The following is a 27,438-nucleotide window of genomic DNA, read 5'->3' on the forward strand; positions in this document are numbered from 1 at the left end:
CTGTGTTTTTCCATTGGCCTATTTGCTTATTTCTGTTATTGTACTGAGTTTAGTGTTACATTGTGTTTTAGATTGTTATGGGAGGATTGACATCTTCACCTTTCTGAGTCATCCTATCTATGAACGTAGCATAATTCCATTTAATTAAATTTTACAAGATTTTACAATAAAGTCCTGCAAATTTTTATTGAATTGATTCCTTGGCATCTTGTATTTCTGGCTATTATTATAAATTCGCTATCTGTTTTATAAGTTACATTTATTGGTAAATAGGAATAAAAATGATTTTTGTAATTTTATTTTAAATCCAGTAAACTTGCTGAACGCTTTGATTTATTACTTGTCTCTGAATTCTCTTAATTTTTCTATATTAAAAAAGACAAGGTTTTTTAAAAATTTATTTCCATTAGATGATGAGACTGACATGAGATAATCAGATTAAACACTACCAATTAGAAAATGGGAGGTTCATACAAACCACTGGCTCATAGAAATTCTGAAATCTTGCTGGGCAAATGTCATCATATCTTTTTACCCAGGAGTGTGGGGGTATTTCTTAATTGCACCCAGAGAGTGGGAACTGGATTCCCTGAGTCTCCATTTATTGTTCTCCACAGCTCTTGGCTTTACCCTCTGGAAGTTTATTTCCTTTTTGTTAACCTCTTTGGCCACTTCTAAGAGGGCATTGGAAAAGATGCCTTTGAGCAACTTCCTCAGCTTACTTCCTTACTGTAGAAAACTGGGGGCCCAGAGGGCTTTTTATATCTGAAATCGTTTCAGCCCCTTTAACTCCAGCCTGATGCTTTTGTCAATCAAGTTGTCCCAGATAATTTATGGATTTCCTTTATATAGTTTGATTCATCTCCTTTTCTTATGTGAAAAACTATATCCACAATTATTTTTAAGACAAGCCTATTTTTCTAGATTTAATTACTGGTAATTTAGGTGTTGTGAAACACCTTGAATAGTCACCATTTCAGTATTTTTCAGAGGTCTTAATAAAGGGTCTTATAGTTACATCCTTGATTTCTTCTTTACCCTAAGGCCTTATCTTTCTGGCAAGGCCGTGAATTTAATATTTTCACAAAGATATATATTAATTTTAAAGTATTTGTCTGGAAAGACCAGAGATAAGAAACTCAGCCAGACTTAATGTTTTTTTCTGAGTTTTGCTTGCAAATTGGCCAGTTATTTTCTAAGTTCTTCTATTTCTTGAAGAAACTTATCATACGTCCCTAAAATCAAGTGGATAATATTTGCAGTACTTTTCCCTCTTGCCCAATTTTGAACATTTATTAGGTTCACTTTCTATCTTCCAAGTTATCATAGATGATAGTTTTACCAAACACTTTAATGGCACATAACACTGGTCTCCATTTTTCCAAACTTTCATAATAGTTTTCTTACATTTTTATAGCCTCCACCTACAACTATATCCCAAAATCAATGGCATATATTTTGGGCTTTTATTAGTCAACACTCTACTTCTAGGATGAATTTCTACCTCAGTAAGCCATAGCTACATATGAATTTACTCCAAAACTCAGTGGCTGAATAGAATAAATATTTCTCCTACTTTTCTGGGGTTTGGCTGATTTAGGCTGGTTCTTGGCTTGATGGGCTCAACAGGTCTCAGTTGGGCTCTCTCATGTGTCTAGAGGTTGGCTGGCTCTCGGCTGATATAATCTGGGCTTGTCCAGAGTGACTTCAGTCTGTTCCAAATGTTTTGCATCTGCCTTTTGAGACTGGCGGATAAGCATAGGTGTGTCTTTCTCAAGGGGATGACAGAAATGCAAGAGAGCAAATCGAAAAATGCAAGGCATCTGGAAGCCATGGAGACAAAAATTCAGACTTGCAGACAATTTGAATGGTGAATAAGACAGGGTTTTATTGGGTGAAAAGGGAAGAAAAGGGGGAAACAGGGACTCTCTCTAGGCCAGAGTCCCTGCTAGAGTGCTTCCTGCCTCTCAGTTCGAATTGCAGTTTCCACACAGGAAGAGCAGGGGCCAGGCTCCTCCCTGCTGCACATGTTGTGGACTTCTGTGTCTCCACCCTAGTGCTCAGGCCAGTTGCAGTTTTTCTGGGGACACCCCCTCCCACCTAGCTGTCTCATTCCCCCCCTAAATAAATACATCTAACTACTGTTAAAATAAGGATAAGGACAAAGACCAATCTTAACTGCTTCCTGCTGACAGGGGGCGCTGTTTTGGGGGAAATGGCAGTCAGAGCTCCCTCAGAGGCCTATCTAAGGGTTCCAGCAGAAAGGCTCTGGTTACATGACTGCTTGGAGTTTGATGGCCTGAAGGCAAGAACAGACAAACTGGGTTATTAGAAAGCAGTATCAAAGCAAAACAAGGGGAGCTAAGGACAGCTCAAAAATCCCAAGGCCTTTTAACAGTGTGCACAGGGAGAGGGAGGCCAAAAGTCCTACTGACAAAAAAAACTTTACCCTTTTGCTGGCATGTTGGGCTTCTGGGTTCCCTTCCCCTGAGCTCAATCCTAAGCCAACCAATTTAAGACTTGGGAAATTAAGTTTTCCCAGTTTGGAGGATGCACTGAGGTGAGTGTCTCATGGTACAGAGACACAATTACCTGTTTGTGAAGAGAGAACCAAGGAGGAGAAAGAATAAAGAAGGCATTTTTTTAGAGGAGTCCCAGGGATTTGGCATGCATTTGAAAGGGGGTACAGACTGAAGATGCATGGCTAACCCATCCAGTAAGAGGGGAGCAGGCATCCCTGGTTGCCTTCTCTTCCTAGCAGATACCTGGGGTATAGGTGAGGGAGAAAAGGAAGAGCATTCTCTTTCCCTCTTTTGTCCTTGTACCCACATACATCCTATCTCCCCTGCTGTCGGTAGCCTTGAATTTCCTAGGACTCATTTATGCCATGGATACTAATGTGGCCTTTATCCATGGAACAGGAAGCGTGGGCTTGGCTTACTTGGCAGGAATTAGCCATGATCACTTGTGCTGTGCCTTTTAACATCTGTCGTTGTCTGCCTTTGGATCCCTTAAATCCAGTTTTTTTCCTTAGGGCTTTGACCCAAAGCTTGGCATTGAGTATGGGACAAAACGTGCCTTGGGGGGTTGCATGCACTCCCTATCATAAGTCAAATAGTAAGGTGAAACTGCAGAACTGAGTCCTCCTCTCACCAGGGAGAGGAAAGGATGTCTTATGATAGACCCAGAAAACTGGTGGCTATAGTTATGCTTGCAGGATTTGGGTGCATGGTGCTTAGCTTTGGTTAGCTCCCTTGGTCTTACTTTCCCAAAAGGAAACCTCTGCATGATGGGCATCCTATTTATTCCCATCACCTGGCAGGATTTGCAGGATAATTACTCAGAACTAGAATATTAACCCAGGTTTTTACATTAGCTATCCTTCTTGTTCTTTCGCAGCTGCTGCCAGAGATTGCTGGTTGGTTCACAGGGATAAGCAGGGTTAGTCTAAGATGCAGGCAAAAACTGAAAAACAACTAGTGAGTTTAGAATTTAATGACAAATGTATGATAAGTTTTGAAACATGATTTCTGTCTCTCCTGTCCTCATTTATGTTGAGAAAAAAATCATAATAGGACTGAGTTGTTTGCAAAATAGACTTTAATCTTATACTTAGCCTGATTATTTGCATAAAGTGCATCAAGAATAATTATTTCTACACAGGCTGTTTGGATTGGCTTTGAGGGAACTGTGTTCCCCCAAAGAATCTCAGATAAGGCCTTTAAAGCCCATCCAAGCCATGGGTTGAGTATTCTCCAATATGTGTAAGTTGTGTAATCCTCGTCTCTTAAGGTCTGAAGATAAACTTTAGGATCTCCTGGGCCTATTAGAAAGTGACATTCTTTACTGACCACATGTCAGGAACCCTGTACAGGGACTGCATAGATGAGGGTGTGAGGCCAGTCTCCCCACTGGGCTTATACTGGGTCTGCAAGTTTAGATTGACTCTTTAAAGGGAAGCATACTCTTCCAGTTAAAGCCTTGGTAAAATAACCACTTTCTCCAATTGTGTCCTGTTGCAAAAGAAAAATGGGTTCTTATGGCACTGATGCAAACAACTATATTGCTGTTATAAATAAATTTTTGGGTGTTACCGAAGAAATAGCACTTGAACATAAATTTAATTTTCTCAGCAAGGCAATTTTTACTTCTATGGAATGGTGCGCCTCATGGATGGAGCAATGGCGAGAGCACACCCGAACAAGGGAGGAGAAGGGGTTCTTATTCCTCATGCAAGTAATCCCTACTGCTGTGTCATTCCCTGTTGACTAGGGTTGGACCGCACAGTCTAAGGTAATTTCTATTGGCTATTTTAAACAGAGCAGGGGTACTAGTTGGAGTGGGGGCAGTGAGCAGTTTGGCAGGAAGGATGGTTGCAGAATAGGTGACTCAGGATGAGTCAGGATGGAGCAGGTGACCAGCGGTGACTCAGGTCAAAGCAGATGACCAGGGAAACAGATGTGAACTACTGATTACAACTGGCAGGAAAGTTGTTTACTGAAACTAGAGGCAAGGGGCGAAGAGAACCGGGAAGTTAAACTTTAAAATTGAGAACAGAAAATAAGAGGGCTGAACATACTGACATGCTTTGAAGAGTAACTTGGGGTTCACTACATTTAACAATGCCATAAGTTAAGAATACTCGTGGATAGTTTCCAAATTTTAGAGGAACCAGGCAGAGAGAAACAAACATGCTCCAAATTTTGTTCATAAGAGTATAACTTACTCAATTATTAAAGGCTGTAAATAGTTCAAAATAAGTTTCCTTGACTCTGAAAGACAAAATAAGGATCAGCAACATTCCAAGCAAAAGTCAAAAAGGTTGCTTCAGCTATCTGATTTCAGTCCATTTAATTAACTCTGGTTTTTCTTGATATTTGTGAACACTTGAGCTCTTTATAAAGTGTTTTCTTCTTTATTCAAATGTCACATTCTTCAAAGTTATCAGAAGCCTGTATTTGGGAGCACCTGTTAAATTTCTATAGCTTATTACCAACCATCTTTTGAAAAGGATTAAAACAAGACAGTGATTGTGAATAGCAAAATGTCCAGGGTAGTAACAGTTGGAAACACAATTGACAAAGAAGTTTGGTTATCTTTGTGGTTTGCCATAACTTAACAACCTTAGTTATGATTTATTGCATATATTTAAACATTAGAATTTTAGAAATCCCATACAATTTTGGAATGTACATTAGCGTTATTCACAAAAATACAACCTAAAGAAGACTGAACATCATTTTGGCAATCCTGTGTACCTAAACATGTTAAATAATCCTGTTTACTTTTCTTTCTGGATGATTCAGGGGCCCTTTGAACCATTCAAAAAGCCAGGTGTCAGGGAAAACAATTTTGAAAATAAAGTTTGATTTGGGGAAGGCTGTCAAATATGTTTGAGATTTAAAACACCTGATATTATGAAATAGAATTCCACATTATCATAAATTATTTATTTTGCCAAAATGATGAATCAGAAATTTTAAATAAGTAAAAACCTTTTTAACCTTCTATAACTAAATATAACATATTTAGTCAATATGTTCACACAGACAACCTCTTCTGCAAGATTAATTTTCAGAATTCTTCCACCACTTGTTTGAACTTTTAGCTTTTCCTATCTAATTTAAAGCAGTCCTTTAACCCTAGGCAAAAATTTACATTTCCATGCTTTCTTATAACCTTTTACTTAAAAAGTCCACCAACAACAAATTTGACTGTTCTTACACACCTTGTATGTAAATAGATTTCCAGTAGTCTCAATTACATGTTATAATTGTAACTCCTAGCAATTTTTAGCTTTAAGGTAAAATTTGGTAAGTTGCTTTAATTGTGTGCCAAGTGCAGCCAAGGTTTGACTCCAGTGTAATTAAGGGTGTGATTAGTTCCATTTGTCCCCAGGCCTTACCAATTGTGAAGCCAGCACATCAAATAGTTTCAAAACCAAAAAAGCAGTTTGTAACCTCAAAACATTTAGCAAACTTTGCATCTGACCTGCATATTTTAGTTCACCTACATTACATTTTAATGATCCCTGCATTTTACCAATAATCTTTAAGGCTGTTTTTATTTCTGAAAGATTAAAGTCACATGAACTGAAAGGTACTGCAGCTTTTAGCTTCCCTTGAAAAACTACTTGATCCAAGCGCTTGTCTTTCTTTAGGCCAAATTAATTAGGAGGTTTTATTACAGGCATCATACACAGTACAGACACAGACAGGAGGAAGAAAACCTAGTTACTGGGTGGCATCCTTGAAGAGACAGGGCTAGGAGTACATGCAGATGTCAAACCAGAAAGGAACTTATTCTCTAAGGTAGGATTGCTAAACAAAGCCTTGCCACTGGAGTTACAAGCCATGCCCTCAGGATGTAAAACAAGACAGAGGCTTGATTTCAAATCAAAACTTTGCAGAGAATATAAACTGATATTTCTGAGGTCTGGCCTAGTAAAAACATCTTCTAAAAGGAATAAAAAATAAAAGTTAACTGCTGATGATGTAGAGAAGGAGAAGAAAAACAAACAAATAGAAAAAACAGCTTAAATATGCCTGGGAACCTCTTATTCTTATGCAAGTGGTTCCTCCACCAGGAGAAATGCTTAATTACTGTCCAATAAAGCTGAACCCCTTGGCCTGGGAAGGGGAACACTGTTGCATCACATGGCTGGGAACCAGCAAGTTGACTGTATGGGACCTTTGGGTCATGTGATCCCAGCCCCAGCAGGGAGCAGGGAGTGACAGGGAGTTGCTGCTTGCTGATCTGTCCCAAAAAGGAAGGAAAAGGCCATGAAAAGGCCTGGGAGTGATGGGGGTTAGGGGTATGGTTTCCACTACCCTCAGAAGTCTGAGGATGAATAGGCTTAGAAGCAACAGGAAGAGATTTTGAGTACCCATTTTATTCACCATTTCTCAAGCCCCATGTTGGGCGTCAAAAATGTTGCAGGACTTTTCCTTAGTTCAGGTAAAGATGGGGTTCTTTGTCCCACAGCCATGAAAATTCAGGCTTCCAGACAATTTGATTGGTGAGTAAGACAGGGTTTTATTGGGTGAAAAAGGAATAAAAGGTGGAAACAGGGACTCTTGCTAGGCCAGAGTCCCTGCTAGAGTGCTTCCCACCTCACAGTTCAGATCCCAGGTTCCACACAGGATGAGGAGTGGCTGGGCTCCTCCCTGCTGCAAATGTTGTGAACCTCTGTGTCTCCACCCCAGTGCTCAGGCTGGTTGGGGTTTTTCTGAGGACCCCCTCCCACTTGACTGTCTCAGATACAGGAAGGTGAAGAATCAGGATCATTAAGTCTATTATTCTACCACCCACTAATGGCATTATCATGCAAGGCAAAGGCTCCAGGCAACCAGGGATCTGTCAATGTGCACAGGACAGCTGCTTGCATCAGCTCCCTCTCATTTTCAGTCTGGACTCGGATTTCCCTTCTGATGATTTCTCCTCTTTCCCCACAACTCCTTTTCTCCTAAGCTTTGCATTCAAATGATGTCTTGTTCCATTTCAGCTAGAAGTATTAAATATTTTGAAGATTGAGTGTTTTCAGAATATCTAGCCCATAATATGAGGAGAAATATCAGTGCAAAAATTATTAAAATTATTTATTAAGATAGCATATAATTTGCTTTTCTAGCCTATAGGACGTGGCTATCTGGCTTTTGTAACTGGGCTTTTGTAGTCTGTAAAATTTTTTCAATAATGGGTCTTATTTTCATTCAACAGTGTAACAGTTATCCAAATAGTTGGAGTTGGGGTATTTGTGGACCAGGCAGAAACACAATAAGAGAAATAAAAGAAAATAGAAGTTCATTGAGGAGGGGAGTGTAATTTTATAGTAGGAGATAATTTTAAGGAAGAGATTATGGGAATCAGCAAACAAAATGAACAGAGGGGAATGGAACAGATATAAGTTAGAATGAGAAAGTTGGCATTGAAACAATTGAATAGTGTATACATGTTCAATATACTAAGTGCACATGATAAAAAGTAGTTTAATTATTTTAATTAGCTAGATTATTGTAATCATTTCATGCTATATATGTACATTAAAAAATCACATTGTACACCTTAAATATATACAGTTTTTGTCAGTGATATGATTTTCAAAAAGTAGTTTAATTATTTGGGAAGCCTTTCTAAACAATGTAGGAATAGGACCTGAGTTCTGAGATTTGACCTCACTTATTTGGGTTTTTTTTGTCTTTTTCCTGTAATGCCTACAGCCCTCCCTTTTTTCCTTCTTTCTCCAGCTACTCTATGTAAATTACATGCTATGAGATATAGAAGATAATTTCTCATCTTCACCACTTAAGTGTGGGTAGATACAAATCAGTAAGATTGGCCTGTGTTTCATAAACTTTCCAACGTTAACCATCTTAAAGCAGTGTAAACCCAAATGATCTTATGTCCTTGTACTCCATTCATAATTGATATTGTGAAAAGTATATGCAAACAAAGTTGAAACTTAGTAACAAATCTTGAGAGCCACAATTATCTCATTAATATGTTCTGAGTAAAATAAAAGCAATTTTCTCATTTTACATTGTTCATATTACAGTTTTAACATGTTGACTAGTAAGACACAAATGGTTCCAGGTTTTTCACTGAATGTAATGTAAAATTTTTGAGAAGAATATATGCTGTTAAGTAAATATCATTAAAGATTAAAAATTCTTTGAATACTCTTTTCAACTGCTGATGTGATGTACTGGCCTTCAGCCAGTACACACAAATTGTGCTATGTATGAGTCAGTTCACAGTAATTATTACAAAGAATAAGAGCTAGTGGGAAAAGAGCTAACAGTCTGCTTACATTACCATCTTTAATCCCTAACTTGAATTCAATGTGTATATTATTTTAAGGATGTTTATTATCTATTCCAAACATCTAATGTGTTTGTGTAACAGAATTGTGCTCCAAAACTTCCTTTTTTGAAATAGCAGGATCAAAATAATGTATCCAAACCTTAAGAGTTTATAAGAAATATTTCATTAAAAAATGACCATCTTGTAGACATTCTTCTGATATGGCTTAAGAAGTAAATTAATCAGTGTTGTCTGGGAATCATTTACATGATTTTACTTAGATGTAGAGATACTTCGTAGTTCACTGCATATGCCCTGTTTTTCATTCTTGAGGATTTTAAAATTCATTCAAAATAGTTTATTTTCATGAAATCAGAATTACGCTATTTATTATGAGGAGAGCAAAGGAGTTTAAGACATGATCTCAGCCTTCCATAAACATCCAGTTTTATTAACAAGAGGAAATAGAGTCAGATAACTTGGAGTATAATCAAGTGTGCTGAGAACCAGTGGTCATAGTAGTTGAACTCTTGGATTAACCACTGAAAGCAGACTTCTTGGAGAGAGAGCCTAGGACAAGGTAACTACTTCCTGGATAGGTGAGCTTCTTGCTGATAAGCCATACTGCAGAAATTTGTAAGCTTTGAAAGAATTTTTGACTGGGAATGCTATTTATTTATTTATTTATTTATTTGAAATGGAGTCTTGCTCTGTCACCCAGGCTGGAGTGCAGTGGTGTGATCTTGGCTCATTGCAACCTCCTCCTCCCAGGTTCAAGTGATACTCTTGCGTCAGCCTCCTGAGTAGCTGAGATTATAGGCATGTGCCAACACAACCAGCTAATTTTTTTTATTTTTAGCAGAGATGGGATTTCACAGTGTTGGTCAGTCTGGTCTCAAACTCCTGACCTCAAGTGATCCACCTGCCTGGGCCTTCCAAAGTGCTAGGATTACAGGTGTGTAATCTACCTATAATCCACGTCCTGTCTGCTTTTCTTATTAAAGTTATGCTGACTTGCTTAAGAACCTCAAAACCTAGGGACCTCTATACTTGAAAGGGCAAAGGAACATGTATTTTTACATTACTAAAGAATAATAAGGATTTTAAAAGTTTATCTCTGAAATTTTAAATGTTTTTTACCCATGTATTTAAAATATTTTCAAATAATTTTTAAGTCATTTGCATTTTAAAATTACTTTTGCCATGGATTTCCTGTGTTATATGAAGTGTTTAGAACTGCTCTCTTCACTAAAACCCTTTCATAAAGATCTATGGAAGGATGTTTACTTAGCTTAGGCAAATATAAATAATATAACCAAAACTCTACTACTTTGATCTACTATGTTTAAAAAAGGCTATATTCAATTTTTTTCAGATATATATACATTTTTAAAAGGAGAAAGTGCTCTTTGCTAAAAATTTTTCATCAGCACCAGAATCGGAGGAATATAAAGAGCTTTGTGAATTTAGAAAAATAAAAATAGTAGAGCCCCATTTTTCACCTGTAAAAGATTCACTTCCTAACTCCTCTGACTCTTGTTTGCAGCTCTTGTTATTGCTTTGCTTGTCAGCTATTTCTTACTAAATTTCTATGCCAGGTGGAGTTAAACATCCTGAATATCACACCATTTATTCTCTCTCTGTGCTCTACTTTTCAATAGCAATACATCTACCATTGCATTTGATTTCCTAGTAAGCAACCAAGGAGTTAGTTCTGATTTTGTACTGCTCTCAACTTTCTGATCATACCCAACTCTAAAACCTTCTTCACTCTTTGGCTTACAGTGCCTAAACTCATCTATTTCTGTTGTTCCAGTGGTCAATTTCTTTGTTCATTTCTGTGTTTCAAGTCCCATCTACTTTGAGCCTATAGTTAGACAAATCTCCAAGCCCAATTCTGCCCCATATGTAAATGAGATTAATAACATTGAATTAATTATTCAACCTTTTAAATATAATATCTATAAAATGAAACTTTATAGGATAAAAACTGCACTGTCAATTCCCTGTTATGTTACTCTGCCCTTATTGACTACCATGTATCTATTCTTACTCAATTTGTGCGTTCCACAGTGATACATCAAATATATAGAAATGATTTGAATACAGTCCACACTCTTAAATAATTGTATCTGGCTTATACACAGAATTTTATGGTTTATCTGTGTCCCAAACCTCAGCATCACCCAATATACCCATGAAACAACCCTACATGAACACCTCCTGAATCCAAAATTTAAAAAAGGAAGAAAGCACAATTTATATTGAAGTTTGGTCATGTCCCTCGGTGAGACTACCACTGCTGAATCTGGTCCATGTTGAGCTTCAGCTTCCTCTTCTCCGAACTAGTATATCTAATTACAAAACACACATGTGGGGCCATTTATATATATATACAGTTATATATAATCTTATTTTATACTTTCCATGTTTGTATCTTTTCCCTCAAAATAAACAGAATAGCAATGAAAAACCTTTAGAATATGGATCATAGACTAAATACATTCAATGTGCTTCCCCTGACCCTCCCTTTAAGGCCTTAAATAGCAGACAGCCTCTAGTATATCAAGCCAGAAAAAGATGCCAACTCTCCAAACTCAAAGTCCAAGGTAGATTTAATGAACATTCTGTTGTTGACTTTTGATTTAGCATTACAATTTGTGGCCGGGCGCAGTGGTTCACGAAAGTAATCCCAGCACTTTGGGAGGCCAAAGTGGGTGGATCACAAGGTCAAGAGATCGAGACCATCCTGGCCAACATGGTGAAAGCCCATCTCTACTAAAAATACAAAAATTAGCTGGGCATGGTGGTGCACACCTGTAGTCCCAGCTATTTGGGAGGCCAAGGCAAGGGAATCACTTGAATCTGGGAGGCAGAGGTTGCAGTTAGCCAAGATTGCGCCACTGCACTCCAGCCAGCGACAGAGCAAGACTCCATCTCAAAAAAAAAAAAAAAAAAAAAAAAAAAAAAAAAAAAAAATTGTAAGTATGCAAAAAAAAGTGGTAGATACAGGGGAATATGTTACATAAATTGTGATTTAAAGAACAGTGGCAATCAAGGGTCTGGTTTTATTCTTTTCTCATACATTGTACGATGATAAAATGTGCTTCAAAATGAAAAATATTGTGTGAGTCATTTCTGGTATGCATTTATTGTAAAACTATGATCAAGCATATTAAAGTAAGAATTAAAAGATGCAGATCTAAGGCTTAGCTTTCCCATTTAATATAAGTGATTGTTTGAAGTATCGGATTATTTAGCTTTCTTTGGTCTTTTTGTATGAGACCTTGACATTTAAAGTAATAGTGCCCATTGCTGACTTAATTTTAAACATAAACATAAACTTGGGCACTTACATCATGCAACTGTACTTTCTGGTCAGTCAGGAGATGAAGAACACACCTGTATTACTTTTGAAAAGTTATGAAAATTAAATCACAAATACACAAATATGAGTGTATATATAATAGTTTTTTTCTCAGAGACCTCAGCTCACTGAGAATACATCCACACACAACATTCAATACACAGTGACACACAGCAATTCTATTTTAAAAGCCCACAACGCAGAGCCTGTTAAATTACTTTTGCTATTCTCCAATAAAAGAAGTATAGAAATTGAGAGTGAGTATTTAGTGAATTTTGTAGCAATCCGATATTTGTTGAATGAAAACAAATTTAAAACCCTTGGCTTATGTTTTATATGACTTTGTTTTGTAAAGATTGTTGTTTATGATTATTGGTTTTCATCGTTTTTTATGAAAATATTGGTCCTGAGGGTTTGAAAATTAAAGCAAAACAAATTTTAAAAAATGGTCTTTCACCGGGGGGTAGAGGGGGAAGAATTTTATGGTTTAACTATGTTATTTACTAATTCATTTGATACAATAGGCTTTATAATTCTTATCATCCCCATTTTAAAATTGGAGAAAATGAAATTCAAGAAATAAGTAACATTGTAAAGTCTCACAGATGGAAAAGTATTCTGAAGTTGTAAATCTGTTTATAGATTTTTAAATTCAAAAACATGTCTTCACAATCATCTGCTTTTAAAAGTAAATATACATTTAAAATTGAACAGTATTGTTAATTTTAATTTCTGTACTTCAAATAATATTAAATTATGGCAAATGCACATGCCCTTCTGATTTTTTGAAAACATTCATTTGATTGCATTATTTTACAGCTGAAATCCATTGTAGTGCTTTAATTTTCTGATGTGGAGAATGTAAGTATAGAAAGAGTTCAGATTACCTGCTAAGTTTTACAAACACTTGTTCTAAAATGTATCTGCTATATTTTCATGTAGGTTGGATTAAAATTAAGATATCTAGTTCCTTTCTGTCACTTGCTATTACTTGGAGAAATGCTTATCAAATATGTCCTAAATCGTATTTCATGTGTTGCTTTTGGTATTATATTTGTATGTTGATTATATATTATATTGTATTATTATAAGATTATATTGCATTATATTCTGTACTGAAATGTAGAATATGTTGTGAAGTCTGAAGACTCAGAACACCATCTGAATTTGTAATGTTTTTTAATTTTTTTATTTTATTTTTGTTTTTAAGACAGAGTCTTGCTCTGTTGCCCAGGCTGGAGTGCAGGGGCATGATCTCGGCTCACTGCAAGCTCCGCCTCCCAGGTTCACGTCATTCTCCTGCCTCAGCCTCCTGAGTAGCTGGGACTACAGGCACCTGCCACCACGCCCGGCTCATTTTTTGTTTTTGTATTTTTAGTAGAGATGGGGTTTCACCGTGTTAGCCAGGATGGTCTCCATCTCCTGACTTCATGATCTGCCTGCCTCGGCCTCCCGAAGTGCCGGGATTACAGGCATGAGCCACCACGCCCGGCCCACCGTCTGAATTTTTAAAGAACTGTTCAAGACTATTGTAATAGTAAAATTTATCACTAAACATATTTAAGCAAGGCCTATATTTTTCAGCTGAAGAGGCATTAAAAATATATTTCTCATATTTACTGTAGAATATAGAAATGATGTTGCAATGCAAAAAGAAGAAACTAAAATCACCTGTAGTTCCTTCATTCAGATAAAGGCACTATTACATTGTGATCTTATTCACCATTGTTTTCCTCAGCAAGCAAGCAGTTCTTTGCCTGTAGCAAGTCTTAATAAATGTTAGAGAATGAAGAAATGAATGAATTAGTGAACGAGAAACGGATATACACTCATATGAATTTTTTAAACAAAAGCTAGATTATACTATGAGTATTGCTTTTTAACTTGTCCTTTTTTCACATAACAAAAAATCGCTAGCAATTACATGTATTCTGTATTCTGCTACAGTAGCATTTTAATTGCTGTATCATATCCTAGTCTATGAAAACAGATTACTAACATTTGTTGAATTAGTATAATATATCTGCCATTGATATTGCCCTGTTTTGAATTTCTACTGGATCCCGAAATGTCTAAAATGCTTTGCAATTGGAAGCAATACGCCCTTCGAGCCCTATCTCTTCTTGTCCCTGTCCCCTGACCCCAACCCAGTTTCCACCTGGGCCATTAATTAATATTTCCCAGCAGTGACACCAAGCTCTCTCCCTATGTGGGCCGCCCTGTTTACAACACACTCTTCCTTCTGCCTTGAATGCTCATCCCACACCTCTTTCCTGAGAGCACACATGCAGCTTTCCAAATTCAAAGCAAAGATTTCACTTCTGGGTCCTTTATCACAGTGACCTCAGGAATTAGCATAAATCACATAGAACAAACTATCTAGTAGAGTTGGAGGAAACTGAAGTTTTATTTCAATTCAGAAAGACAAAAAGCATTTGACAGTCAAATCTCTAGGCAACTTTATTTCCCTGTTGTCCTGTTAATAAGAAAAAAGTCATCTAAGACAGCATATTCTTTTCTTCTCTTCAGGAAACAGTGGCATTTAATTCTTCTATTCTGAGGCCCCGTGTGATTGGAGAATGGATTGGTAGAGAAGAAAATGATGCTGATCCCCTCGCCGCTGAAATGCTACAGCCTCCAATTCCAAGAAGCAAAAATGACCAATGGGAAAGTGAAGATAGTGGCTCTAGCCCTGCAGGAAGGTGAGATGAGCTAGCTGTCTGCTGAGATTCTATATTACTAGTCATTAAAAGGTAAAGGGAAAATAAACCCAAGTGGTTTTTATGAAATCCCTTTTAGTAATTTTTTATGAAAATTATGTTAGTCTATACATAGGATACAAACATCAATTGCTGTCTCTTAAAATGAGGGTTTCAGACCTGCTTTGGGGTTTTGGTGTTGATTTTTTTTCTTCAAATCTAGATCACCATGTCTTTGCTACTGAAACCAAATAGAGAAATAATTTCAAGGATATGCTGCCAGTCAAGACCTACTATAATATTGAACAGAGAGTGGCTGGCTGTTAAGAATTGGAGAGGGGGGACTTCTGATGTACCAGAAAGATATTGTTAATCATCAGGGATAATAAAAGTATTAAATGTATAATAGACCATAGGAGGCAAAGTTAATATTGACCATAAAGAGAGAGAAACCTTAGTTAGAACGATTTAAGTTTAGAGTTGATAACTATGATTGAATATATTTATTAATATTTTCTTTGTATAATTTTTGAAACTACCATTATTTGTAAATGTGAAAGTCTATACTTTCATTTCACTCAGACCCCTGATGCTCAAAATGGTGGCAGGAAGTTTACCTTAAGTGCCCATGTGCTGGTAATAGTGAATTAATGTTGAATTGTCCAGATCTTATTTATTGGGAAAACTATATTCAGAGTAATTTTTTTTTGTAATACCAGTTGCAATGAGTAAAACTCAAACAAAAATGAAAACTTCTGCAAAGTATCTGGGATGAAAAATGTCATAGGAGGCATGGCTTAGACAAGACTGTGAAAACAAATACTCATGAATGGAAATGGGACAGGAGCTTAAGCTTTCTGTGAGTGTTACCAGCTGGCCATCACAGAAGAGTTTTTCCTATGCATAGCATAGCCACAGTAACGTGGTATTTTCTATGTTAAATTTAGCAGCAACCAGTAACTATTCTTTGTCAAGGAGAAAATTGTATTTTCTACAATGTAATAGCTTTCAGGGGTTCTTTGTGGTGACTTATCACTTGGCTGGAGGGAAGGAAATTCAGAATACTCATTAATGTGCTTCAGGCCTATAGAAAATTGATTCTATTTCCATGAGAAATAACTTTTAAATTATTTAAATAGTTGAAGTGTCTTGTAAGAGGAGAAGAAAACCATTTATAAAGATCCATTTACCTTCTTTGTGAAATGCCAGATCAATTTCATCTGTCAATGAGAGTAATTTTTTTAATACCAGGCTTATAAAACCTACTAGACCTTTATCTTTATTCATTGGTATATCTTTAGTTCTTAAATGTAAAATTGAGAAATGTCAACTTTCATTTTACTTTCATTTAGTCATAATAATAATCAGAACTATTTATCGCAAGTGTTAGTGCTTCTATTTTCTTCCTAGCTTCAGTGAGCTCTTATTCCTGCTTGAATACTCAATAAGGGAGAACTTTTTCTCTAATCCTAGTGGACTCCCTTACCTAGAAAACTCAGTCCATGAATATGTCTCTTAAATGTTTGTCTTAATTTTTTTCTTTATTTTTCTGTCTTTAAATTATAAATTGAGGTATTACACTATGACAGAAAAGAGCTGGTGAAATTCTGCTCAGGTGCCCCCATTAGAATAGAAAGAATGCATGCATATCTGAATTAAATTTCAAGAACAGCAGTAAACTATGGGCTAGAAACTATATTTTCTCCATCTTCTAATACAAAACAGGATTTTTGAATTTATACCAGCAACTCACACAGCATTAGATTTGATTTGGATCAAGCAGAAAGGGTTGGAGAAAATTTTTTAATGACTCCAGAGTCTGTAACTATAGTATTAGCTTTTACACTTAAATAGAAATGAACCTGTACTATACTTTAATGACCAACTGACAAAATCATATCCTAGACTCCTGAGAGAGAAAGCTTAATTTTCAAGCATGACTCCATCCATTTTTCACCCCACCCTCTCCACTGGGGCTGGCACATTTTTGTTGTCATTTAACATCTGTTACATGAGTGACAAAGGCACAGGCTGACGCTAGGCATCTGCTAAATAAAGCTTATTGACAAGAAGAACTGTTTATAGTCTTATCTTTATTTCTTGCAGCCTTTCCTATCTCAATTTTTCTCTATTGTGTATTAAGTCTTACTCAAATGGCTACTGCAATGCTCCATCTTTGTTACATAGCCAGCTTTCCTTTTCCTGCAGAATAATAGACACATGATAGGCTAGAATTTCACCATTAGATTAGAAGGAATTAAATAAATGGCATAATAAACCTTGAGAGCTTTATGGGTAGAAGCTTACCCCCTTTTTTTAATGATGTACTGTATGTGAACTTCTTCCCGTAGGTCCCCCAAACATGACATTGTATGAAGAGGTCAAGACGTACATTACAAATAGCTTGATACAAATGACACCTGAAGCATTAAGTGATAGTTAGAAAAGAAATTGTGAGGGTGATAAAGGGAAACTAGTAGAATAAGACAAGAGATACTAACATGGAGTCCTGCCACATCTTTCTTAGATTCTCAAAGCACTTCAGAATTGAGTGCTTAAGAAAGAAATTAAAGCATTTGAGCAAGAAAAGTGAGAGGAATTCACCAAAGAGAGAGGTGAATGTGTTGGGAAATGATTGAAGGTTTTCTGTGATTGTCAAATCCTACCAATTGGTATCAATTCCTATGGCTTGCCTAGCTATTTAGTGGGAAAACATATACATTCATTGCACATTTAGAGTTATTAAAAATAATCCCACATTTATAATATAAATGTAAACAAAAATTGAGTTTAATAAGCCTATATAATCTTATTTTAAGCCATCTTAATTAAACTTTGCAGTAGCTGAGTAATAGATTTTCTAAAATTACTTGTTAAATTGTAATGTGAATTTATAAATAGGCTCATCAGGCCTTGAAGCCTAATGAAGTTCCTCTACAGCTGAACCACCTTATTGAAACAAAATAATATCCATAAATACTGTAGATCTGGTGAATTGGCTTTATTTCTTAAGTGAACACAGTTATTAGATTGAAAATATGTCATAAAATAAAGAGAAAATTTTATAATTTAGAAATGTGTATGAAATATTAAAATAAAAGCTAAATTCACTGCCCATTAAGAAGTTTTCTTTCCATTAAAACTCATAATTGCTTCTAACATATCTGTGAATAAAACCTGGAAATGGTCCCCTTCCTTTTAGAATTTTTTCTATTGGCAGAAAGAGACAAGCAGTAAACAAGCGAATATACAAATATATGCCGTAAATTCAACTAGTGATAGGTATGATGGAAAATAAATCAAATTTAGTAATTTAGAAATAATCTAACATGCAAATTTAAGCATAAATAATTTTAATTGATTTATACATCATCTGGCAAAGAAACCAAAGAACAGAAGTCTTGAAAATATCTAAAACACACAAAAATTATACCTCATAACTTATAAATTTCTTAATTCCTTTTTTCGTACAAGTTCAATCCAAAACAAATTTCTTTTTTGTTTCCCCTTGATGCATTTTATTTGTAAGTATGTATTACATCCCTAGAAAACGAATCCCAGGATTTTCCCTCCTGTGTGTTTTCGTCTTGCTTCTTTGTGGTCCACAATGCCAGCTGAGGTTGTCAGTACAATGAAACCAAACTGGTCAGATGGGAGCAGATTATGCTGCCATTTTTTTAGATCTTTGAGTTGCACATGAAACCTGGGGCTGATCACTCCACACTTGTTTAGCCTGCCTGCAAGGTTCACAACAATCTTTCCAACTCTGTGATCATCAATGATTTCAGATTCGCCCGTGGAACCATGCTTCGTCATCACAGTGAGAAACTGGACGATGACTTGGAGCATGACTTGATAAGAACCTGGTGTTTGTCTCTCTTTTTAGCATTGTGGATGCTCCTGAGAATATCAGCCAGGACATTCATGTGGACCACTGTGGCAGTACGGGAAGATGGCAGCAGGAAGAGAGAAATTTCTGTCTTTTTTTTTTTTTTTTTTTGAGACAGAGTCTCATTCTGTCACCCAGGCTGGAGTGTAGTGGTGTTATCTTGGCTCACTGCAACCTCCACCTCCCAGTTCAAGTGAGCCTCCCACTTTAGCCTCCTGAGTAGCTGGGACTACAGGTGCTCCCCACCATGCCCGGCTAATTTCTTTTAAATTTTTTGTAGAGATGGGGTTTCACTATGCTGCCCAGGCAGGTCTTTTATTCCGGGGTTCAAGCAATCCACCCATCTCGGCCTCCCAAAGTGCTGGGATTACAGGCATGAGCCACCATGCCTGGCCAAGACAACTTTCTTTTTAAAACCAAAAGAGCATACATTTAATTTCAGATCATTGATGATGTCATTTCGACAGGTTCAAATTTTTCTTTTTATTTATTTAGTATTCATTTGCTTTTGTTAATACCAGGTAATGTGCTAGATACTGGATAAGACTGACATGACAAAATATCCTAGACTCAAAGGAATTGCTTAAAAGTGGAGGAGAATGATTTTTAAAAAGTTTTATTTCTGCTCAGTTCACACAATGCTAGGGATATGACAAGCACTTAAGTGTCTGCTAAACTGATTCTAAAAACATCATATTTAGATCTGCTTAAAAATAGCTCTTGTGCATAAAAATCTATATGCAACAATTGAGTGTGAAACTTTTCATGATCTCTTCAACTTCCAAGGGTTTAGCATGAAGAGCTCCCTTTAATTAATGACTGGAGTCAAAAAAAGGGCACAGGTTCAGCCTACAAGACTGTGAGGGTGAACTCAACAAGTTTAGGAGGTAGTCCAAGAAATCATCCAATTTTTCACCAAAAAGAATGCATGGAATCAGATCAAAGTAATGTTTACCAACCTATGCTCAGAAGGAAAGTGTGAAACTAAATGGAGCAAGCTCAGGGCCATGAGGGAGACAGGGGTCAGGAGGAGGAGGGCCAGTGGTCAGAATGAAGGCTCAGGAGGCTCCACCTGCTCAGGCAGGCCCATGGGGGAGGGTCTGTGGGGTGACCTCTTTAAACTGTTCCTTTCCATTTGATCCTGTTTAGAAATCACTCTTTTAAACCAAAGCAAATGGATTCCTTGAGTATATGAACACCAAATTGAAATATTAACTGCTAGTCTTTCTCATCAGGCCTCTTTTTGTTCCCTTTCTCTCGATGTGAGATTATTACTGCTCAAGAGGAGGTGTTCACATATCCAGGATGCTCCCCCTTGTGTTCTCTGAACACATAATGATATTAATTACCACTTAGAGACTGCTCTATGTGCTTTGCATATCTTAACCCATTTCATCCTTATGAAAATACTATTATTCAGAAATGAGAAAACTAAGTCCCAGAGTGGCTACATCCCCATCCCAAAATTGATAACCATTAGGTCACTGAGCTTGGCTGCCTTGCTTCAAATTCTGTGCATTTAAATCCTTTGCTCTACAGTCTCTCTTCAGAAAGCTGTTCTAAGAATCCTGTTATTAAGCTTTAGGTTCAAATCTGGGAAAGAGGGGCCTCAGAACCCTAAGTGCTCTTAGAAAACCCCTCTTGTTCTGATCTCACTCGACACTGTCTGCATGAACACTCCTGCGTCCCTGCAGTAGGCTGCTGTTTTTTCTTAATGATTGTAGGATCCACAGGCTGTGGGGCTGGAGAAGAGGGTGGTGTCATCCTTTATCCTCTGCTGCTTCCAGATCTTGCTGTCTCCTCCCTAAAACAATCCCCAGTTCTGCATCTTGTTCTGAATTTCCCAGTGTGTTAATTTCCCACATCATCTTCTAGCAATAATTTGCTAACTGTCAGTCATTCCCCTTTCTCTGAATATTCAAACATCCAGCTCCTGTAACTCTCCCCAGTAGCTTTGCTGCGTTGGTGAAGTCAGCGTCAATATCATCGGTAATCCTTCCCCAAACCTGGCCTCTCACTTCCTTTGCCTACTCTTTGCCACGTATCTTGAATTCCACCCTACCTCCCCCATCACTCCCTCTGTCATATCCTAGACCTTCTCATTCTCATTATCTGCAAATCCATGATATCAGTATTAGGCACCTCACTTTCTGACTAGCACCTCTCATCTTTCTGGTTCATTGCCTCTGACACTCAGCTTTAATTGGGACCCCCGAAACACTGAGACTGCCAATGTTTTATTGTTTCTCACCCACCTTGTTCTTAATTTTTCTCCTTAGTCAGGTTTATCTACGCCCCATCATGGTAATTGGTCCCTTGGATATGCCCTCAACTCTTCTGCTCCTCTTTTCCTGTTTTACTCTCCTGGAAAAACTCTACCATGTTTAAATTAATTGTTTCCCTATTCTGTGGCTGAACCAACCTAGGCTAGAGAAGGACACATGGCCACACTGGCCAGTGTCACTGAATTCACGACCACCAAACTCCAGGGGCACACTAGTGCTACCTGGCGATGCAGCTGCACCTGCCTCTGCCATTCGCATATTCACTCTCCTCAATGATGACTTCACGTTTTTCCTGCTGTCCCCCAATCTCCAATACTTTCCCCCCATCCTTATTCTTAACTAATGACTCTGTTTCCTGTTTCAAAGAGAAAATAGCTGCAGTCATAAAGAAAACCTCCATAAGCTTCTCCAGCAGACTCTCTGTGCACCTGGCTCATCTGTGCTCAGGTTTTCTGCTCTTCCCTATGGCTATGGGTGAGTCACTCATACTCCGCCTAGGGCAACCTCCTCCACTCCGCACTAGATCCTTACTCTAACTCACCCATGTAAGTTCATCACTTCTCTTCATTCCCTGCACCATTCCTTTCTCCTAGATCATTCCCCTCAGCATGAAGGTATGATGGAACATCTCTCGAAAAAATGAAGCTTCCCTGGCCCCAGCTATTATTGTTCTCTGTCTTTCATTCACTTTACAGAGAAACTCCTCACAGTAGTTTACTTGTGTGCACTGACCCCTCATTTTGCAATCTTTTCCAAATAGAATGTTATTCCCACCACCTATTGAAAGCAACCTTGTCAATGTCACAGGATGACCTCTTGTCCAAGTTACCCAGTGTCATTCAAATGACCTCTGCCTTCTGAAATTCCAACTTCAAGTCTCAGCCCCCATCTTACTTGAACTAACAGCAGTGTTTGAGATTTCGTCTCTCAGTTATTTATTCAAATATTTTCTTCACAATCCTTATCTGTAATAGTGAAATTCAAAATGCTCTGAAAACCAAAGTTGTTTTCATAATTCATTATAGCGAAACCTGATCTGAACCCTGCAGATTATTTATCCCACTCAGTGGGAATGCTGATACATAATAATGGAGAAATACTGATGTATTTCATAAGAGGGTGAGGCCACAGACCCTCTGGAAGGTATTATATAATATAGAGTTTATGCAACAGGACACATCCAGCCCCAAGGATTCTAGAAAAACAGTTATGGACCTGGAATAAAATTCTAAGTTTATATTTGGATAGATATACTCTTTTTCTGTAAATAGGCATGTTTTGGTGATATGTTGGCCTTTTAGAAATCATTATATTAGAGCGACACAGAAGACCGGTGATTTCTGCATTTTCAACTGAGGTACTGGGTTCATCTCACTGGGGAGTGCTGGACAATCGGTGCTGCTCAGCTGCTGCAGCCCGACCAGCGAGAGCTGAAGCAGGGCGAGGCATCCCCTCACCTGGGAAGCACAAGGGGGAAGGGAATCCCTTTTCCTAGCCAGGGGAACTGAGACACACGACACCTGGAAAATCGGGTAACTCCCACCCCAATACTGCGCTTTAAGCAAACAGGCACACCAGGAGATCATATCCCACACCTGCCCAGGAGGGTCCCACACCCACGGAGCCTCCCTCATTGCTAGCACAGCAGTCTGTGATCTACCGGCAAGGCAGCAGCGAGCCTGGGGGAGGGGCGCCCGCCATTGCTGAGGCTTAAGTAGGTAAACAAAGCTGCTGGGAAGCTCGAACTGGGTGGAGCTCACAGCAGCTCAAGGAAACCTGCCTGTCTCTGTAGACTCCACCTCTGGGGACAGGGCAATAACAAACACAGCCGAAACCTCTGCAGACGCAAACGACTCTGTCTGACAGCTTTGAAGAGAGCAGTGGATCTCCCAACATGGAGGTTGAGATCTGAGAAGGGACAGACTCCCTGCTCAAGTGGGTCCCTGACCCCTGAGTAGCCTAACTGGGAGACATCCCCCACTAGGGGCAGTCTGACACCCCACACCTCACAGGGTGGAGTACACCCCTGAGAGGAAGCTTCCAAAGCAAGAATCAGACAGGTACACTCGCTGTTCAGAAATATTCTATCTTCTGCAGCCTCTGCTGCTGATACCCAGGCAAACAGGGTCTGGAGTGGACCTCAAGCAATCTCCAACAGACCTACAGCTGAGGGTCCTGACTGTTAGAAGGAAAACTATCAAACAGGAAGGACACCTACACCAAAACCCCATCAGTACATCCCCATCATCAAAGACCAGAGGCAGATAAAACCACAAAGATGGGGAAAAAGCAGGGCAGAAAAGCTGGAAATTCAAAAAATAAGAGCGCATCTCCCCCGGCAAAGGAGCGCAGCTCATCCCCAGCAACGGATCAAAGCTGGACGGAGAATGACTTTGACGACATGAGAGAAGAAGGCTTCAGTCCATCAAATTTCTCAGAGCTAAAGGAGGAATTACGTACCCAGCGCAAAGAAACTAAAAATCTTGAAAAAAAAGTGGAAGAATTGATGGCTAGAGTAATTAATGCAGAGAAGGTCATAAACGAAATGAAAGAGATGAAAACCATGACACGAGAAATACGTGACAAATGCACAAGCTTCAGTAACCGAATCGATCAACTGGAAGAAAGAGTATCAGCGATTGAGGATCAAATGAATGAAATGAAGCGAGAAGAGAAACCAAAAGAAAAAAGAAGAAAAAGAAATGAACAAAGCCTGCAAGAAGTATGGGATTATGTAAAAAGACCAAATCTACATCTGATTGGGGTGCCTGAAAGTGAGGGGGAAAATGGAGCCAAGTTGGAAAACACTCTTCAGGATATCATCCAGGAGAACTTCCCTAACCTAGTAGGGCAGGCCAACATTCAAATCCAGGAAATACAGAGAACGCCACAAAGATACTCCTCGAGAAGAGCAACTCCAAGACACATAATTGCCAGATTCACCAAAGTTGAAATGAAGGAAAAAATCTTAAGGGCAGCCAGAGAGAAAGGTCGGGTTACCCACAAAGGGAAGCCCATCAGACTAACAGCAGATCTCTCGGCAGAAACTCTCCGAGCCGGAAGAGAGTGGGGGCCAATATTCAACATTGTTAAAGAAAAGAATTTTCAACCCAGAATTTCATATCCAGCCAAACTAAGTTTCATAAGTGAAGGAGAAATAAAATCCTTTACAGATAAGCAAATGCGTAGAGATTTTGTCACCACTAGGCCTGCCTTACAAGAGACCCTGAAGGAAGCACTAAACATGGAAAGGAACAACCGGTACCAGCCATTGCAAAAACATGCCAAAATGTAAAGACCATCGAGGCTAGGAAGAAACTGCATCAACTAACGAGCAAAATAACCAGTTAATATCATAATGGCAGGATCAAGTTCACACATAACAATCTTAACCTTAAATGTAAATGGACTAAATGCTCCAATTAAAAGACACAGACTGGCAAACTGGATAAAGAGTCAAGACCCATCAGTCTGCTGTATTCAGGAGACCCATCTCACACGCAGAGACATACATAGGCTCAAAATAAAGGGATGGAGGAAGATTTACCAAGCAAATGGAGAACAAAAAAAAGCGGGGGTTGCAATACTAGTCTCTGATAAAACAGACTTTAAACCATCAAAGATCAAAAGAGACAAAGAAGGCCATAACATAATGGTAAAGGGATCAATTCAACAGGAAGAGCTAACTATCCTAAATATATATGCACCCAATACAGGAGCACCCAGATTCATCAAGCAAGTCCTTAGAGACTTACAAAGAGACTTAGACTCCCATACAATAATAATGGGAGACTTCAACACTCCACTGTCAACATTAGACAGATCAACGAGACAGAAAGTTAACAAGGATATCCAGGAATTGAACTCATCTCTGCAGCAAGCAGACCTAATAGACATCTATAGAACTCTCCGCCCCAAATCAACAGAATATACATTCTTCTCAGCACCACATCATACTTACTCCAAAATCGACCACGTAATTGGAAGTAAAGCACTCCTCAGCAAATGTACAAGAACAGAAATTATAACAAACTGTCTCTCAGACCACAGTGCAATCAAACTAGAACTCAGGACTAAGAAACTCAATCAAAACCACTCAACTACATGGAAACTGAACAACCTGCTCCTGAATGACTACTGGGTACATAACGAAATGAAGGCAGAAATAAAGATGTTCTTTGAAACCAATGAGAACAAAGATACAACATACCAGAATCTCTGGGACACATTTAAAGCAGTGTGTAGAGGGAAATTTATAGCACTAAATGCCCACAAGAGAAAGCAGGCAAGATCTAAAATTGACACTCTAACATCGCAATTAAAAGAACTAGAGAAGCAAGAGCAAACACATTCGAAAGCTAGCAGAAGGCAAGAAATAACTAAGATCAGAGCAGAACTGAAGGAGATAGAGACACAAAAAACCCTCCAAAAAATCAATGAATCCAGGAGTTGGTTTTTTGAAAAGATCAACAAAATTGACAGACCACTAGCAAGACTAATAAAGAAGAAAAGAGAGAAGAATCAAATCGACGCAATTAAAAATGATAAAGGGGATATCACCAACGACCCCACAGAAATACAAACTACCATCAGAGAATACTATAAACACCTCTACGCAAATAAACTGGAAAATCTAGAAGAAATGGATAATTTCCTGGACACTTACACTCTTCCAAGACTAAACCAGGAAGAAGCTGAATCCCTGAATAGACCAATAGCAGGCTCTGAAATTGAGGCAATAATTAATAGCCTAACAACCAAAAAAAGTCCAGGACCAGATGGATTCACAGCTGAATTCTACCAGAGGTTCAAGGAGGAGTTGGTACCATTCCTTCTGAAACTATTCCAATCAATAGAAAAAGAGGGAATCCTCCCTAACTCATTTTATGAGGCCAACATCATCCTGATACCAAAGCCTGGCAGAGACACAACAAAAAAAGAGAATTTTAGACCAATATCCCTGATGAACATCGATGCAAAAATCCTCAATAAAATACTGGCAAACCGGATTCAGCAACACATCAAAAAGCTTATCCACCATGATCAAGTGGGCTTCATCCCCGGGATGCAAGGCTGGTTCAACATTCGCAAATCAATAAACATAATCCAGCATATAAACAGAACCAAAGACAAGAACCACATGATTATCTCAATAGATGCAGAAAAGGCTTTTGACAAAATTCAACAGCCCTTCATGCTAAAAACACTCAATAAATTCGGTATTGATGGAACATACCTCAAAATAATAAGAGCTCCCATCCAGTAATCCCAGCACTTTGGGAGGCCGAGACGGGCGGATCACGAGGTCAGGAGATCGAGACCATCCTGGCTAATATGGTGAAACCCTGTCTCTACTAAAAATACAAAAAACTAGCCGAGCGAGGTGGTGGGCGCCTGTAGTCCCAGCTACTCGGGAGGCTGAGGCAGGAGAATGGCGTGAACCCGGGAGGCGGAGCTTGCAGTGAGCTGAGATCCGGCGACTGCACTCCAGCCTGGGCGACAAAGCGAGACTCCGTCTCAAAAAAAAGAAAAAAAAAATAATAAGAGCTATTTATGACAAACCCACAGCCAATATCATACTGAATGGGCAAAAACTGGAAAAATTCCCTTTGAAAACTGGCACAAGACAGGGATGCCCTCTCTCACCACTCCTATTCAACATAGTGTTGGAAGTTCTGGCTAGGGCAATTAGGCAAGAGAAAGAAATCAAGGGTATTCAGTTAGGAAAAGAAGAAGTCAAACTGTCCCTGTTTGCAGATGACATGATTGTATGTTTAGAAAACCCCATTGTCTCAGCCCAAAATCTCCTTAAGCTGATAAGCAACTTCAGCAAAGTCTCAGGATACAAAATTAATGTGCAAAAATCACAAGCATTCTTATACACCAGTAACAGACAAACAGAGAGCCAAATCAGGAATGAACTTCCATTCACAATTGCTTCAAAGAGAATCAAATACCTAGGAATCCAACTTACAAGGGATGTAAAGGACCTCTTCAAGGAGAACTACAAACCACTGCTCAGTGAAATAAAAGAGGACACAAACAAATGGAAGAACATACCATGCTCATGGATAGGAAGAATCAATATCGTGAAAATGGCCATACTGCCCAAGGTAATTTATAGATTCAATGCCATCCCCATCAAGCTACCAATGAGTTTCTTCACAGAATTGGAAAAAACTGCTTTAAAGTTCATATGGAACCAAAAAAGAGCCCGCATCTCCAAGACAATCCTACGTCAAAAGAACAAAGCTGGAGGCATCACGCTACCTGACTTCAAACTATACTACAAGGCTACAGTAACCAAAACAGCATGGTACTGGTACCAAAACAGAGATATAGACCAATGGAACAGAACAGAGTCCTCAGAAATAATACCACACATCTACAGCCATC

At 38.4% G+C, this 27,438-nt stretch overlaps 1 protein-coding gene and 1 pseudogene across 19 annotated transcripts in view; one reads left to right on the top strand and one right to left on the bottom strand.

Moving 5' to 3' along the window:
* Window positions 1-27,438, top strand: part of C8H8orf34 (chromosome 8 C8orf34 homolog) — a 496,138-nt gene that overhangs the window by 168,595 nt on the left and 300,105 nt on the right. For all 19 annotated transcript variants that reach the window (XR_012416463.1, XR_012416464.1, XR_012416465.1 and 16 more), the window contains one exon: window positions 14,699-14,871. Coding sequence is in view for 16 of the 19 variants with exons in the window: in XM_065519322.2 (XP_065375394.1) it covers window positions 14,699-14,871 (173 nt within the window). In the remaining 3 variants the exon portion in view is untranslated. The remainder of the gene's footprint in view (window positions 1-14,698; window positions 14,872-27,438) is intronic.
* Window positions 18,412-21,369, bottom strand: LOC107130628 (small ribosomal subunit protein uS8-like; annotated as a pseudogene).

This window comes from Macaca fascicularis, chromosome 8 (genome assembly GCF_037993035.2).
Source record: "Macaca fascicularis isolate 582-1 chromosome 8, T2T-MFA8v1.1".
NCBI lineage: Eukaryota > Metazoa > Chordata > Mammalia > Primates > Cercopithecidae > Macaca > Macaca fascicularis.